General features: G+C 37.7%; 1 protein-coding gene and 1 long non-coding RNA gene across 3 annotated transcripts; one reads left to right on the forward strand and one right to left on the reverse strand.

Annotated features, from left to right (window-relative positions):
• Positions 1-3,817: 3,817 nt before the first annotated feature.
• On the reverse strand, positions 3,818-5,393 carry LOC145052221 (uncharacterized). Its single transcript, XR_013684026.1, has 3 exons — positions 5,057-5,393; positions 4,352-4,420; positions 3,818-4,257 (listed from the first exon to the last, which is right to left on the reverse strand). It is a non-coding gene; the product is annotated as an uncharacterized LOC145052221 (long non-coding RNA).
• Positions 5,394-6,032: 639 nt separating this feature from the next.
• LOC145055693 (uncharacterized) lies at positions 6,033-7,910 on the forward strand. 2 transcript variants are annotated; one of them, XM_079004077.1, is made up of 2 exons: positions 6,033-6,297; positions 6,400-7,910. In XM_079004077.1, exon 2 carries the CDS (start codon positions 6,403-6,405, stop codon positions 7,591-7,593), a length of 1,191 nt encoding a protein of 396 aa, XP_078860203.1. In that variant the 5' UTR covers positions 6,033-6,297; positions 6,400-6,402; the 3' UTR covers positions 7,594-7,910. The 2 variants fall into 2 exon arrangements, with proteins under 2 accessions (XP_078860203.1, XP_078860202.1); XM_079004076.1 differs by having other exon boundaries at positions 6,033-6,292.
• The last annotated feature ends 10,812 nt before the right edge of the window (positions 7,911-18,722 follow it).

Here is an 18,722-nt window from a genome sequence, read left to right on the forward strand (position 1 = left end):
CGGCTCAGGTGCTGCTGCTACGACAGGTATTTGCTCAATCACGGGTGGTTGATTCCTGTTTTCATCAGCATTTCCAACTCCACTTCTTGTTCTCACCATTTTTGATCTACACACCGAATAAGGTGAAATTAGATCCTCATTCATGATAGATATTCAAATCGTCCTTATCACTCTGAAACATTTATATGCTAGTTCTAATATCGTAGCCATACGCTTAGAATCTTAAACACATAAGGTTTCCAGATCCGGTCGGCAACAGACCATAGATCCGAACAAATAATAGCATCAATATAGCTATCACACAAAACATTTTGCACATAAAAGCATTTTAGGCATCATTCCGAAAATAAACTAGTGCTTGTGTCAATTTAGGTGTACTACCTAACATATTTTAGACACACTCCTCACAATCATTACTTAGCATTCTAAGTTTAAGTCTAGAAATTTCCTACAAATTCCTAGTTCGCTTAAACTAATGCTCTGATACCAACTGTGACATCCCCAATTTCTCGGCCAGAAAATACCGATTTGTTTATGCTGGGTTTTTAAAATCAGAGTAATCTTTTAAAGAAAACAGCTGTGGAATTTGTTCCCAAAATATGACAAAGATTTATCAAAACATTTCTGTAAAGAAATGTATTTTTATTATATAACAAAATCTCGGGATGTCATGTTCTGTGACATCCCCAAAATCACGGCCAGAAAAGACCGATTTTGTTTATGCTTTGTAAAAATCAGAGTACTTCTTTTCATAAAAACGTTGCGGAATTTGTTCCCAGAAAAACACGATAAATACGTTATTAAAACATTTTCGAAGAAACGTATTTTATTCATCTTAAAACGTTTGGTATGTCATCGTTAATACAAAAACATAAGCATAAACATAACTTACAATTATTTACACTAGTGATCTACATCTCTTTAAATCTCTCAGTGTAATGTCACTTCATATCGTCACCTGTGATATAAATAAACTGAGTGGGTCAGGTTGGGAAACCTGGTGAGTACATAGGGTTTTCAACCCACAATAATATAGTTATTATGTTTAAACAATCAAATAATCAACCCAATTACCCATCCCCATTATCTTCTTTTAGTCTTCCCTAAAGATATTATCTCAAGGGTCATCTCCTATATCATATTTACTTCTCATCTCCTTACATCGTATTTCCTTATATGATTGTTCCTACGAACTTTATCTAAGGATCATCGCCTACATTGCATAGACAATACTAATCTGGGGATTACTCCCTCAATATGTGTCTAGCAAGAGTTAGGGTATCATCGAATGATTACGCAACCACGACATCACCTGGACTTGTAAATCATGATAAGGGTTAGTCTATCATCGCATTAATACGTAGCCACAACATCGCCTGGACTCGTAATTCATAATAAGGGTTAGACTATCATCGCATGAATACGTAGTTACAACATCGCCTGAACTCGTAATTCATCACCTACCGGTTACTAGCCTGCTGGTGTTTCCACAGGGTTGTCTATAATAGTCCGTGGTCGCCATCTATACTCTGGTAGATGACTACATCTCCAAATTGTCAGACAAGGTTGTAGTATCCTACATCACCGATTCATAATCACCTATCTATCATCACCTTCCTATCATCACCTATCTCTCATTATTTTATTTCATCACTCACCAACTATTTCATCTACTCATGTTTTATCCCAACATATTTGTAGATATAAAATAAATATACAGTTTAAATCATTTAAAACATGTATAAATCATTCATCTAGCATAAACAACAAGTATTCAAACAATATGCACACATAGCACGTAATTTATATTAAAATACTTCATATCTATGTGTAAGATGAAAGGGACTATGCACTCACACATATAAACAACTTTATATTATACACATAGCACGTATTTTATAGAAAATACTTAATATTTATGTGTTAGAAGAAAGTAACTACACACTCACTTGGTCAGAAGATGATCGGACAGCACTACGGCTTGCAGAAGTAGTATTCTCCTGTAGATCTGGAAGATCTCTACAAAAATCGAACTTCTCGCGGGCAGAGCTTCGGCTCGGGAATCGCACTTCTCGGGATCTCGGGAGCGTAAAACTTCCTTTTTAAGTTGGATATGAGATCCGGGGTGTCGGGATGGCTTCGGGGGTTTACACGCAGAGCTTCGGCACAAAAACGAGGAGAAATGAGCAAATAAGCCCGGAACCCTCGCATCCTATTTATAGGAGGCTGAAGCCTCGGAGTACGCGGAGCGTACTACCTTACGCGGGGCGTAAGGCTCCGAAATCGTCACTGCATGCGTCATCTGAAGAACTCGAGTGCGAGGCGTGTCATGCTTCGCGGTACGCGGCGCGTACGCCAGTACGCGGGGCGTACTTCGGATCAGATTGCTAACTCCTTCGGATATACATCCGAATTAAAGATTAAATTTAAATCTTAATTATTTAATAAACTTCGGAAATTCATATCTTCTTCATACGAACTCCGTTTTCGACGTTCTTTATATCCACGCGTAGGTGAGACTACGCTCTACAACTTTCGTTTAGACTTTGTCGGCTAATTTTGACTTTATTTTTATTATTTATTTTTAGTAGGCCTGGACTGGAAAACTTCGTTATAAATTCATAACTTCTTCGTTTGACGTCCGTTCTCTCCTAACTTTTCATCGCTTCGATACCAACAACGAGATCTTCGATTCTCGTTTAGAGTGTTTCGGCTAAAAACCGCTCGATCTCAAATCGAGTATTTCAGGCTGCATACCGCTAAGTCGAAACTTTGAAAAATCATAACTTCGTCATACGAAGTCAGATTTGGGCATTTTTTTATGCACGCTCACGGTTTAACGTATTCTACGACTTTCATTTAGATTGCTAAGGCTAAATATCGCTCTAACGTAAATTCACTTTTTACGTCGCGCTGTGTCGTGCCGGTTCTGTCGTGAAACTTCGAACTCGGATTTTGGCGTTCTTTATATGCACGGAAACCTTGTGACATATACTACAACTTGGTTAAGATTAATCCTTCTAGATAATCTTCCATCAAAAAGTCATTTTTGACGCCTATCGTCTCTAAATTGACTAGCCCTGATCTACGGGCGTTACACCGTGAGTATGGATCAGGGGAAAATGTTAGTTTTAGATCCGTGAGTATGGATCGGGTGATGAGGATAGTTTTAGATCCGTTAGTAGGGATCAGGTAAAGAGGAAAATTTTAGATACGAGAGTTTAGATCGTGTCGTTGTGAGGATCGATGGGGTGGGATAAGAGTTGCCTTTATATGGTGAAATTGTACAAGTTTGAATGTTCTATATTTATAAATATATGATATAACATTGTGGGATGAAAACCCTATATGCTCACCAGGCTCCTAAGCCTGACCCACTCAGTTTTCTTTGTATCACAGGTATCGATACGATGACATATTTCACAAAGAGATTTAAAGGAGATATAAATCATTAGTGTAATTGAATGTAAGTTCTGTTTATGCTTATATGTCTGTAGCGGAACATGACATCTCGAGGTTTTATTATTAAATGAAAATACATTCTCTTTGAGAAGTGTTTTGATAAGTTATTATTATATCTTGTTTTGGGAACAAATTCCGCAACCGTTTTCTTTAAAAGATTATTCTGATTTTAAAAACAAAGCATAAACAAATCGGTCTTTCTGGCCGTGAAAATGGGGATGTCACAATATTAAACAAATTAGACAGTGAAAGTAAGTCACAACTTACAAAAAATATACGTGATCTTATTAATTTGGTTCAAATATTACCTCCAGAACGACATCTGGATTTATTTCTGATAAAGTTTGGACAGTAGCATCAGTATTAGTCATACCAACCTAAGAAATATACATGTTACAACTTATATACAAAAGTACTTTACGACCCTAACAATGTTATGATAAATTATTATAATCACATTCACACCTGTTCAGGGAGGAAAAGTAACCTATTCATGTTGGCTAACTCCACTGTTTCATATCTTGTAAGCATTTCAGCAGCAACACTCCTTACCCCACCAGTACCATGTACAAAGAACAATATTGAAATATGTAACCAAATGAAGTATGAATATTGAGATTCTAATGGAAGGGTAGTTTAGTCTAAAGAATGATGAATTGAAAAGATGGGGTCAGTACAAACAACTATGGCAATTGAAAAATCCCATATTCTTTCGTAATTGTCCACAATACCCATCCACTGCAGTGCCTTGAGCCTGCTATAAGGGTTGCTGTCTACAACCTCTGCACTCATATCCTGACATCAAATCAAAATCATCATTACAATCACTTTGGTTTATAAAAATTAGTTGTAGCTGATACATAATATAGATCCAGACAAAAGTCAAAACCTTGACTTTTGATCGGCGAGTTGTTCCAGCCATTGCAAGACTGATGAGATTCTCTACACGCAATCGAATCTGCCACCACAAAAGTCATAATTAATTACAACAAATGTGAAATGTATCGGAATTCATCAACATGTTATGCTAAAGGCATGCTCACATTTCAACTGAACATAGTTAGATAAGCATTTTGTTATGTTAGTGCAATTACTAATTAGTATGCAAGAAACAAAAATCATGCAATTGATCGATTGAAACTACCAGCAACTTTATTATGCATGTCCTATAATCAGATTAGCTTCAGAGACATATATAGAAGTAACATTGTGTAAGTTAGATGCGATAGATTTCGCACAAGCAACAGAATTGAATAATTTAGTTTCCGTTTTTTTATTCCGATCTAGAAGAACATGCGTTAACTGATTAATGAAAAGGTTAAAATTCCTAATAAGAAATTTAGGGTTTTGCAAGAATCGATATTAACTCCTTGATTCGCAACATTTCTAACACGAAAACCACACTAGATTAATCGATTTCAACTGAACTTCATAAGGAACAAATAGACTACATGCAATTCAAGAAAAGGATGAATTTAAATTTTACAGGAAGTTACTTGATCAATGGAAGCTTGATGAGATGAATCCGACGATAAGTATAAAGGAAGAACCCTAGAAATCAAAACTTACCAGCAACGAACGATCAAACTCTTACCTCATTCCGAAGGAGAATTCTTGAGCGAGAGAGGTAAAATAAGAAACCACTGAAAGAATGATGAAGGAGGGAAGATGGTGGTGGTGAAGATGACCAACGTAAAGTTTTGTTAAAAGAGAGAGATTTTTGAAAACCTAATCATATTCCATGTATAATTGCATGAGCAAAACTGATTCGACTCCTCTCTGTTATAGATAGAAACTGGGAGATAAAAAAAGGAAGTAATAAATTGATTTCGCGAATGATTTATTGCTGATTTTACAGGGATTTCAATTTGAACTTTGAATTTGATTTGAGCGTGGAGAGGAGGAAACCGAATAGTAGGGCTTGGTCTGAAAGGAAGAAGAGGGTAATATCGGAAACTCACTCAGATGTTTTTGACGGGATAAATCTATTAGGAGGAGGCTAATAGAATATCATGTGACAAAATTATTCTTATTTATTAGATAAGGGGATATGTACGTCAAGTTAAAGATGTAATTATGTTCAATATTTGATACCATATTTTTATGCGTTAAATGTCATTGAAAAAATATATATAACTAGAATAATACTTATATTATTTGAATAACTGATTTAGGAAGTTTTATGTATTTTTATTAGAAATAAACAATACCCAAATATATTGTTCCATATTACTTTAAAAAAATATATATGTAAAATTTATCTATCTTCTCGATTTATATTAATAAAATAAAAATAAAAAGTTTAGGCAATATTGATTTTGATTATATGCATTTAAGCAAGGAAAACGAAAAAGTGAAAATAAGTAATAAAAGGAAAGAAAAAAAGTGTCGTTCGCATGTAATAAATGAGTGTGGCAGGTTCCACAAATGTCACGTGGTACTGGTCCAGTTCACCACCGCTTAAGCCCCGATGACACGTCATCGCCGAACCTTCCACGTAGGCCCGGACAACCGTTGGTTCCTCCCAAACCTAACCCCCCACATCTATAAACATACAAAGAACCCCAAAATTAACATTAACAAATTTTCATCAAATAAAAACAAAGAGAATGTAGTAGTAGTCATTGCTCCTTCTCAAAGAAGCCAAGACGCCCCACCTCCTCCTATGTGCGTTTGCGTTCCCCCCAAGCCATTTACCACCATCATCATCAGCTCTTTGTCTTTCTCTCTCTCTTTCTATAAAATTTTCAGAGCTAATAGCTGTCTTCTCCATTAAAGCTTTCACGGCTACATTTTCCCACCAGAAAGTGAAATAATCACTTCCTTCACGGTAAAGTATTGTCAACCTCTTTGATTTTCCTTTATATATATATTCCAAATTCCAATCGATTGTATATTCTTTCTCAAATCTCTTTGTTTAATTTGATTATGAGGAAGGCAATGTGGTTTCTCGGGGTGATTCGTTTCTTGATTCTTCTTCTTCTTCATCGGTCTTGGTTGTGTTCTGCTATTTTGGATCCTGTTGATTTTTTAGCATTACAATCGATTAGAAAATCGCTGGAGGATATGCCAGGGTCTAATTACTTTTCTTCATGGGATTTCACTTCTGATCCCTGTAATTTCGCCGGCGTTTACTGCGAAGGGGAAAAAGTTGTCGCGCTAAACCTCGGCGATCCACGCGCCGGTGCTCCTGGTTTATCCGGTCGACTTAATCCTGCTATCGGAAAGCTGACTGCTCTCGCTGAGTTTACGGTTGTTCCTGGTCGGATCATGGGTGCATTGCCGTCGACTTTGTCGCAACTGAAGAATCTACGGTTTTTAGCAGTTAGTCGGAATTTTATCTCCCATGAAATTCCGGCGACATTAGGTGAGCTTCGGTGGTTGAGGACGCTTGATTTGAGTTACAATCAGCTCACCGGTGGTGTTCCTTGGGCCATTGGAAATTTACCATCATTAACTAATCTTATCCTCTGTCACAATCATCTATCCGGTTCTATTCCTCATTTTGCTTCTCAAACTCTATCCCGGCTGGACCTCAAACACAACGAATTATCCGGTTCGATTGCACCTGGTTCACTCCCTCCTTCGTTACAATACCTTTCCCTATCTTGGAACCGGTTTTCTGGTACGGTAGACCGTGTGATATCTCGACTGAACCGGTTAAACTACCTAGACCTAAGCCTGAACCAATTCAACGGTCTAATCCCGGGTTGCATATTCAGTTTCCCAATCACCAACCTCCAACTCGAGCGAAACCAGTTTTCTGGACCGGTCCAGCCGGGAAGCTCGGTTTCAATACAGACCGTTGATCTTAGCCACAATATGCTGTATGGAAAAGTGTCTCCACTTTTCGCAACCGTACAGAATCTTTACCTGAACAACAACCGGTTCACCGGTTCAGTTCCGACGATTTTTGTGGACCGGTTGATGGCCGGCAGCATACAGTTGTTATACCTACAGCATAATTTTTTGACCGGAATGCCGATTAATCCGAGGGCTTCGATTCCTATGAGCAGTTCGTTGTGTTTGCAGTACAATTGCATGATCCCACCGGTTCAGACCCCATGCCCGATTAATGCTGGTACCCAGAAGACCCGCCCCACTTCGCAGTGCATGGAATGGAAAGGCTAAAATAGGGAATTTAATTTATATTTATATTATATTATATACTCCTTTAATTTTGCTACTTATTAATATTACTAGAAAAGGTAATCATATATATATATTACTTATATATACTTTTGGAAGGGAGGGAGGGTGTTTTTAGATTCATTTGATTAAATTTTGATGTCAAAAAATTGGGGGAGAAATATGAGAGATTATCATCATAATCATAATATATTTCTTGTGAATAATATAAGTTTTGTCGGATATGCTTTTACCCCATATGTTTCTTATAATCTATGTTGTATCTGTTGTTTGATTCAATTCATGGTTCTAATTTCTAATTTCGTGTGAAAAGCCAAATTTTGTATTCGTTGACAACAGCACGTTCCAAAATTAGAAGAAACTTGCTTTTAATTTTTAAACATGTATTAGGAGCAAATATCTGCTAGAAAACCGTATCCGCTAATTAAAACAATATTCAAAATACCCATGATTCATGAAATATTCTGAGAAATTGAAACAAAACTGCATTTTTTTAGTGTGCCAGATATGTTACAAATATTAAATTATTAGGTTAATAATCTAAATCGTTTAATAAAATTGTATCCATTTAAAATACATTTTTGGCGTTTTTCGATCTGTTTTGTTCTTTTAGCTAACCTTTTAACTCTTAAATTTAATTTGAAAATTTTATATATAGTAATTGTGATGCATGCTCGACACCAATTGCATTATTCATGTAATTTTTACATAATGCATGACAAATGTGGTATATGGGGAAAATATAATAATGTATTAATAAAATAATGCAAGAATATTTGTATGTATGTTCTTGGATTTGGACTTGGACCCACGTGATAATGGATAAGTGGAGTTCTCCTTTTCAGCTTTGAATTTGCATGGGTGTTGTGGAACCGGAACAGCATCATTGCATTCAATATTTCTATTGGTCTCATCTCATTGTCGCTCTTCGTTATTGGGATGTGCACTCTCTTTTCCTTTACCAGTGTCATTTTTTCTTATTCTTACTTCCATATAAAATAAAATCAATTACTCCTTTTAAGAAACATAATATTCATACATATATTATGAAATTTTTTTCCCAAAGATAGATGTGGCTCTTTGTAGAGATCGAACTTAAGTTTCCTTATCCTGGCGTTTAAACTGCGCAAATAGTGCATGTTGTTTTTTCAAAATTGTCATTTTGGTCCAAAATTTCAAAATTGTCATTTTGGTCCAAAAATTTTTTTGGCTAGAACTATCTAAAGTTTTCATTTTGTTGCGACTTTAGTCAAATTTAATTTAAAAATATTTAAAATGACGGATTCATCTTTGCTATTTTTTTTCTATTTTTTTTTATTTAAATTTTTTCTGATTAAAAGAAAAATAAAAAAGACTCTCTCTCTCCATCTCTCTCTCTCTCATAAGACAAAAAAAACCTACTCCATGGTCTTCTTCCCCTACAACAACTCAAGCCATGAACACATTTTATTTTATTTTTAAATTGGGCCATATATTTTCTTCTAATTTTATTACACCATCATCGAAATCAGTACAAGCTTCAAAATCTTAAGGCATCTTCTTCAAAGAAACAACATTGAACCATCAGTTACTCTAATCATTCGACAATCATATTATCGACTTTATTTAGTTTTGAATCTTCATATTCGTTCATCACCAAAACCATTTCAAAAATCAGATTAAAAAACATTGATTACCATTAAAAAATAGATCCGGTCTTTCACAATTAACATCGATGCTCCATTAAAACTTATTTTGAATCAAAAACAAAATTCATTCAACATATTGATTCAATCAAAAGACTGTTTAACTGAATATAATCCAAAACACGAAATCATCTGAAATCTAGAAAATTATCCAAGAACACTTCAATGGAAAATACCCTAAAAATTGGAATTATCAAAAGATAATAATGCATAAAATTTATTTGGATTCTAGAATCAATCTAGATGGACAAAAGCCCATAAAGCAATATGAAAAAACCCAGGAAATCGATCTAGATGCAGATTCATAAACCGAACCAAAATGTAGAAATCGATCTAGATGTAGAAATTGATGATGAAATCGATCTGACTCGATCTGTCGTTGAACGACCACCAGATTCGTCACCCCCTTTCTCAGTTCGTCTTCTCTGGTATGATCGACATACCTCGTGTTCTTCAAAACAACATTTTGAATAACATACCTCATGTTTTTCAGATGTGCTTTCTCAAGCTTCAACAATGATGACCATTTCCAAACCTCCAGTTGAACAGTTCTTTGTCAAGCCATGCAAACCAAACAACAACAAACTCGAATGAAGCAGTTCCTTGTTAATCATCAATAAACTTGAATTAGAAGCAGATAAGTTCTTCTCTTATCCTCTTTCTCTGAATCTGGTGAACGCTAAGTTTCCGGTTATATCGATGTTCAAAAAAGAGACCTATGAGAAGGGTAGTGATGCTAGGGTTTCATAAAAGTGGCATTTGAAACAGATTGGAGATGGTGATGTGTGAAGCAAATCAATCACGGTGGTGTAGGAATGGTGATTTGAGATACAATAGATAGAGGATGGTGGTGTGGGAATCAGATCAGATTCTAGATTCAGAGGAGGAGTTCCTCAGTCGTCACCTCTATTGGTAATGGTTTGGGTTCTTCAAATAGTATCATAAGGTAAAACATTTTGACGTACAGGGGGGGGGGGTATAGAGAGAGAGTGATGAATATTTTTTTAATTTCTATAATAAAAATATTCAAAAAAGAAAATACGAAGGATAAATTCAGGGGCAAATTCGTCATTATAAAAAAGTTAAAACTAAATTGGACCAAGCTCGTAACAAAAGGAAAAGTTTGGACCTCTGGTGTTAGTCTAAACTTTTTTGGACCAAAGTGGCAATTTTGAGTAAACCACATGGACCATTTGTGCAGTTTAGTCTATCCTTGTTGATTAGCTAACGGAGCATCCTTAGCAGTTAGAAATTTCAATTTTTCTAGTTATAGAATTTACATCAGATGCGTAGTTATAGGTGCAACAGTAGACCTTGACCCACCACACACAAATTTGAAGTGAAATATATATTATATAAAATTTATATTTCTTTTGAATAAAAATGCTAACGTTGTGTATTGTGTCATGACCCACCCTATTCAAAACTTAAATTCATAATGAAAAAAATAATTTAATTGTTTAGGCACGTCGATTAAAGATTTGAGACAACAAATTTTTGAATAAATCAAATTACATTTCAACTTAAACGAACAAGTTACTTTAAAATCATATATTCTTACATATTTTTACCATTTGAAATATTTTGCTACTTTGTTATATTTTAAGAATTATTTTGTCTATTCTAAAACAAAATCTTGGCTACGCCATTGATCTACATGCTCTAATAAATTTGTCATTTTTCAAAAAAAAATGTAAATTTGTGCTGAGGGAATGTGAAATGTTTGGAATTTCTACATACATAAGTTAATGAACTTTTTTTTTTAAGAAATTGATTGCTTTTATCATTTTAGGAAGCTATAGTTTTCTTTACTAATTTAAGCTGTAACATACATAAAAATCATGCTTGATTTTAACTTTTTAAAACAATTCAAAACCAATATTTATTAAAAAAATTGTTTTCTTAATAGTATAATGTCAGAGTATCACAGAATCAAATCATAAACCGTAAGGAGGTGTACGATAACAACTTCACCTTCCTGCGATCATCAGAAATGTCTGAAACAAAATCAACAACTGTAAGTCCGAAGCTTAGTGAGTTCCCCCAAAATACCAACGCCATACAATCATAATCATATCATATAAACACATAACATCCATAATGAGCCTTCAGCCTGACTGGACCGCCTCGCAGGCCTTCAGCCTATCTAGACCGCTCTCCGAGCCTTCGACACGTCTGGACCGCCTCACAAGGCCTACAACCTATCCGGTCCGCTCGTCGGGCCTTCGACCTGATTGGACCGCCTCGCAGGGCCTACAGTCTATCCAGACCGCCCTGGGTATGTTAGCCTTCAGCACAAAGTAGGACCGCCTCAACCCAACCCCCAATCAAACAATCATATGCACATAAAATATCATACACTAGCATATATAATAGTCAAACTGATCTTACAGATCACTAATCATAGCAACATCCTATAACCAGGATACAGACCTAGCCGGTCACTAACATAACATCATCCTATATACCAGGATACCGACCTAACCAGGTCACTAAGCATATCACCATCCTAACTACCAGGATGTAAATCAATAAGCATATCATGCAATAACCCGGATACAAATCTGAAAAGGGTCGGCATCGGTGCCTTAGACCCTGTTGATATAGTGAGAAGAACTCACCTCACAAATATCGAACTGTAGTGCTAAGATCAAACTCTCGAATCACAGCCACGAACTCCACCACCTATATTCACCATAAGACCACTTCCATAAAATCCCAATTTACTAAAATACCCCCAGAAGTCAAACTGGTCAACCCTTGGTCAAAGTTAAAGTCAAGGGTCAAGGTCAACAGTCCATGTTGACCCAACTCGTCGAGTGCAGTTCAGTGACTCGTCGAGTCCTTTCGGAACTTGAGAAACCGTGAAAACCCTAGTTGACCCGCTGAGTTTCCAACCAACTCGTCGAGTCCATCCGTGTCCAAAAGTCGAAAAAACCCTATTTGACTCGTTGAGTCCTCTCACTGACTCGCTAAGTTCATGCAGAAACCAACAACGGCCAATCTTCATCGGACTCGACGAGTTGACCTCGGTCCATTTCGCATTCAAACATTTTTAAGCTACCCCAAAGCTCCAAATTGTAGATCTAGCTTCCTAAGGCACAAATTCCATGTAAAGTTGAAAACTTTATATGCATGCAAGGTCTTAGAGGCTTAGAACACCAAAACCAAGTCTAGAATGAGGTTTAGGGCATGGTGAGAAGGAAATACAAGGTAAAGTTGATAGCTTTATGATTTTGGGACCTAGAGGAGTCCAAATCTGAAGTTTCAACTTCGAATCATGGCCAATATGCGAAATAACTCCATAATAACCTAGAAATAGCCCTAAACCTAGCATGAAGAGATCTAGCTTAGAGAAAAGTCAAGGTAACGACTTGTTACATTCAAAATGATGCCAAGATGAAGTAGAGTCAGATCCACCAGCTCTTCTTTTCCCCAAGCTCCTTTGTAACGCCTGTGTTTCTGGGCTTGTCATTAATGTTGATATAATAGTCTAGGTTAACCTTTGTAACCCGTTTTAAAATAATAAGATTTTATTATTTGAGTATTATGTGTTTTGTGCTTAATTGCTTAATTATGTGGTTTGATTAATTAAGAATAAAAATAAGCTTCAAAATTTAAGTTTAAAATAAACTTGATATCTTTGGATAAAGTTGTAGTAGTTGAAACGAGGTTTCCGAATATATATAGAACGCCCAAAACTGACTTCGTATGAGGAAGTTATGAGTTATTGAAGTTTCGGCTTAGCGGTATGCAGCCTGAAATACTCGATTTGAGATCGAGCGGTTTTTAGCCGAAGCAATCTAAACGAGGATCGAAGGTCTCGTTGTTGGTATTGAAGCGATAAAAAGTTAGGCGAGAACGGACGTCAAACGAAGAAGTTATGAAATTATAACGAAGTTTTTCTGTCCCGGCCTATTAAAAATAAATAATAAAAATAAAGTTAAAATTAGCCGACAGAGTCTAAACGAAAGTTGTAGAGCGTAGTCTCACCTTCGCGTGGATATAAAGAACGTCGAAAACGGAGTTCGTATGAAGAAGATATGAATATCCGAAGTTTACTAAATATTTTGTATTTAAATTTAATTATTAAACCCGGTATTATCCGAAGGGGAGTCACCGGGCATATCCGAAGTACGCCCCGCGTACAGTGAAGCATGACGACCTTCGCACTCGAGTTATTCGGATGACGAACGCCATGACGACTTCGGACGAGTACGCCCCGCGTACTCCGAGGCTCCAGCCTCCTATAAATAGGATGCGAGGGCAGCCGACTCCTTTGCTATTTTTCTCTCTTTTCTCTCCCGTTTTGCATCGATTTGCGTGCCAGAAGTACCCCGAAGCCCCGGTATCATTCTCAAGCCCCGAAGCAAGTCCCGAGATCCCGAAGATCCCGAGAAGTGCGGTTCCCGAGCCGAAGCTCTGCCCGCGAGAAGTTCGATTTTTGTAGAGATCTTCCAGATCTGCTGAGGATTACTACTTCTACAAGTCGTAGTGCTGTCCGATCATCTTCTGATCAAGTGAGTGTATACTACCTTTCATAAACACGATAATAATACAAGTATGGTTCGAGTGTATTAAGTATATTGTTGTTTATATGTGTGAGTAGTTACTTTCTTCTAACGCATGATTATGAAGTATTTTATACGAAATACGTGTTATGTGTATAATTTTGTTGTTATGTGTGTGAATGTATATTCACTCTCTCCCATCTCATAGATCTGAATTGCTTTCTATGAAATACGTGTTATGTGGGTGTGCCTCATCTGTTATGTGGAATATATATTGAATGAAAATGCTATACAGGTTTTAAACTATGTATAAAAATATATATTTTTATCTACTAATATGTTGGGTAGATCATGGGTAGATAGTTGGTGTCAAATAAACAGATGAGAGGCCTCGATGTTGTTGTTGTTGTTGATCTAGTTATTCAGCGGAGTATGGATAACGACCACGGACTCTTTCTAGACAGTCCAGTGGAACGCTAGCAGGTTCATAACCTGTAGGTGTTGTGAACGATGTGTTCACCGGTGTACTCTATCCCCCTCATGGTTGCCTTTAGGATATCTATTGTTGAGGAAACCCCTTAGCAGTAATGTCCGTCCCGATGAAAATCCTAGATTAGGTCCCTTGAGATAGATGTTGTTTTAGCGACGTAAAGTGAGGATAACGGGAATGGGTAATCGGGATAGCGATTGGTTGGTGAAATTAAATATAATTAATTTATTGTGGGTTGAAAACCCTATATGCTCACCAGGCTCCCAAGCCTGACCCACTCAGTTTTATTTGTATTACAGGAAGTGGCGCAAGGGCGTAAGATGGATGAATCATCGAGTTGTTTTGTTTACAAGTCTGTATATGAATATATTTGTTGAATGACTTGTAATGTTATCGTTTATGCTTTATGGTCTGTATCGGAACATGACATCCCGAGTTTTGATTATATAATGAAAATGCATCTCTTGATGAAATGCTTTGATAAATATTATTTTATCATGTTTTGTTTTGGGAACAAATTCCGCAACACTTTTAAATCAAAAGGATTTACTCTGAAATTATTTTAAAAAGCATAAATGAAATCGGTCTTTTCTGGCCGAGATTTTGGGGATGTCACAGTTGGTATCAGAGCATTAGTTTAAGCGAACTAGGAATTTGTAGGATTTCTAGACTTAAACTTAGAATGCTAAGTGGAATTTTGAGATGTGTGTCTGTTGGATTTTAGACACGAGCACTAGTTTATTTTAGGAAAGTTGCCTAAAATGCTTTTATGTGCTAAATGTTATATGTTGTCATATATGATATTAATTTTTCGGATCTACGGTCTGTTGCCGACCGGATCTGGAAACCTTATGTGTGTAGGATTCTAAGCGTATGCATACGTTATTAGAACTAGCATGTAAACGTTTCGGAGTAATAATGATGATTTGAATATCTAACGTGAATGAGGATCTAATTTCACCTTATTCGGTGTGTAGATCAAAAATGATGAGAACAAGGAGTGGCATTGGAAACGCGGATGAAAATAGGAATCAACCGCCAGTGATTGAGCAAATACCTGTTGTAGCAGCAGCACCAAAACCGATAACAATGGCTGCGGTGCAAGCCATGATTCGGGCTATGTTAGCCGAACAAAGGGATGAAATGCGACAGATGTTGCATGATAATAGGGATGAACCTATCCTACCTATTGAGGAACCCGAATTGATTCCCGAGCAATCGGAGGAAGGGAACAATAGTCGCATTATGAGTCAAGTTGGGACTCAAGGTGAACGAAGGAACGATCCAGAAAGGAGAAACAACAAGGATGGGCGAATGTACAAGAATTTCTTGGGCGCCAAGCCGCCAAGTCTTTCTGGGAGCCCAAAGCCTGTTGAGATAATGGATTGGATCTCCGAAATGGAGATGGTATCTGAAAGTTGCGACTGTAGCAACAAACAGAAGACTGTCTTTGCAGTTAGACAACTGAAGACTGGAGTCTTGAGTTGGTGGAAGTTGTTGGCGGATACTATGCCACGAGGAGAAGCCCTGAAAATGTCATGGGAGGAGTTCTTGGAACAACTAAGGGTGCAGTATTGTTCAGAGATAGATCTGATTGATCTGAACAATGAGTTCCAAAACATGAAGAAGGGGAGGATGAGCATAGATGACTATGCTACTGCATTCACTGAGAAAATAAATTTATTTCCGTACCCAGTACCAACGGAACTCTCCAAGATTGAGAGGTTTGCTAATGGACTGCCTGCCGACTTTGGTCCGACAGTCAAAATGGCAACTACTCTGAAAACGGCTGTTCGTGCAGCTAAGAATGTGGAGGCCCAGCAGAAGGAAAAGGGTCTGGAAAGGATAGATGTTGGTGAAAAGAGGAAGTTCGATGGAACTTCAGGGTCCAATAAGAAAAACAAGTTCTCGAAGTCTGGTTCGAGGGGAAGTGGAGGTGAAACGAAATGGTGCGACAAATGTAAGAAGAAGCATCATGGAAAATGTGAGGTAGCAAACACATGCTACAAATGTGGAAAGCCAGGGCACTATGCCAATGAATGTACCCTCACTAAGAAAGTTTGCTATGGTTGTGGTGAGGAGAGACACATGTCAAGGGACTGCCCGAAGAAGAAGGAGGCAGCTAGACCCAACATTCCGCCAAAGCCAAAGGCGAGAGCATTCCAGATGACACTGGAAGCTGCTAAAGATGAAGCTGATGTCGCTTCAGGTACCTTTCTCGTAAACACATTGCCTGCCCAAATTTTAATTGATTCTGGAGCCAACTACCACTTTATATCGCATGAATTTGGTAGAAAACTAGCTTTGCCTGTTGTTAGACTAGATAATGCCTTATTAGTCGAAGTTGCTAGTGGCAAGTTTGTACCTGTTAGCCATCGTATGAAAAACATCTTAATTGATCTGAATGGGAATAAGTTCCACGAGGAATTATTACCTATTGAACTTAATGGTTTCGACATCGTATTGGGAATGGATTGGCTTAGCGCCAATGACGCCGGAATTTTATGCAAGAAGAAGATAGTTAAAGTAAACCCGCCTGGGAAAGATTCGTTTATGGTGTATGGGGACAAACACAGAGTGAATTCTGGAATCATTTCCCTAATGAAAGCCAGAAAATGTTTGACCAAGGGGTGTACATCATACTTAGCATTCGTGATCGATGCTAAGAAGGAAAAGAAGGTGATGCAGAGTATTCCAGTTGTGTGTAATTATCCGGAAGTATTTCCCGAAGATCTTCCTGGATTACCGCCTGATAGACAAGTGGAATTCCGTATTGACTTGTTTCCATAAACAACGCCAATTGCAAAAGCACCTTATCGATTAGCACCGACGGAGATGAAGGAGCTGATGATGCAACTTCAGGAGTTATTGGACAAAGGTTTCATTAGACCTAGTTCATCGCCCTGGGGAGCTCCGGTGTTATTCGTAAAGAAGAAAGATGGAAGTATGAGAATGTGCATCGATTACAGAGAGCTGAACAAGGCAACAATAAAGAATAGATATCCGTTGCCAAGGATTGATGACCTGTTTGATCAATTGCAAGGTTCGAGCTATTTCTCGAAGATCGATCTAAGGTCAGGATATCATCAGCTAAAAGTAAGAGAGCAAAATATCGAGAAAACTGCATTCAGAACTAGATATGGACACTACGAGTTTTTGGTTATGTCGTTTGGACTAACCAATGCTCCGGCAGCATTCATGGATTTAATGAATAGGGTTTGTAATCCGTTCTTAGATAAATCTGTGATAGTGTTCATAGATGACATTCTGATTTATTCAAAAAGCCAGGAGGAGCATGGCAGACACTTGCGAGAAGTGTTGGAAGTTTTGAAGAAGGAGAAGTTGTATGCAAAGTTCTCCAAATGTGATTTTTGGATTTGTGAAGTCCAATTCTTGGGTCACGTGGTCAACCAAGAAGGGATAATGGTTGATCCAGCAAAGATTGAAGCTGTAATGAAGTGGGAACAACCGAAAAGTCCCACGGAGATCCGAAGCTTTTTGGGATTAGCCGGATATTACCGAAGGTTTATCCAAGGCTTTTCTTCGATCGATACTCCGTTGACAGCTTTGACCCACAAAGGAGCTACTTATGCTTGGAATGATAAGCATAAAGAAGCATTCGAGAAGCTAAAGAAGAAGCTATGCGAGGCACCGATACTTTCTCTACCCGATGGAGTTGAAGACTTCGCTGTTTATAGCGATGCGTATGGGGTTGGATTGGGTTGTGTTTTGACCCAAAGAGAAAAGGTGATAGCATATGCGTCTCGACAGCTGAAGGAGCATGAAAAGAATTACCCGACTCATGATTTGGAGTTGGCAGCGGTAGTTTTCGCTCTGAAGATATGGAGGCATTACCTCTATGGCACGAAGTGCAAACTTTTCACTGATCATAAGAGTCTCCAATATCTCTTTAATCAGAAAGAATTGAATATGAGGCAACGACGCTGGCTAGAGTTACTCAAGGACTTCGACTGCGAGATACTTTACCACCCCAGTAAGGCTAATGTTGTTGCTGATGCTCTCAGTCGGAAAGTCAATCTTGAAAGGAAAAGGCCAAGAGCGTTGAGAATTGAAGTTGTCTCGACCATTGTGGAAAGTATAAAGAAAGCTCAAGAGGAAGCTTCTGAAAAGAATGACCGAAAGGAGGAACGTTTGGGCAAAACGTTGGTGTTCGGTGTAAACAGTCATGGACTGAAGGTGTTCCAAGATCGGATTTGGATACCTAAGACAGAAGGAGTCAGAGATCTTCTGATGGAAGAAGCTCACAAAACCATGTACTCGATTCATCCCGGTAGCACTAAAATGTATAGGGACCTTTAATCCTACTACTGGTGGCCGACGATGAAGCTTGATGTTGCAAAGTATGTGGCTGAGTGTGTGACTTGTGTGAGAGTAAGGACACAACATCAGAAATCGTACGGGAGT

This window comes from Lactuca serriola, chromosome 5, assembly GCF_051521515.1.
Source record: "Lactuca serriola cultivar US96UC23 chromosome 5, Lser_US96UC23_V15, whole genome shotgun sequence".
Lineage (NCBI taxonomy): Eukaryota > Viridiplantae > Streptophyta > Magnoliopsida > Asterales > Asteraceae > Lactuca > Lactuca serriola.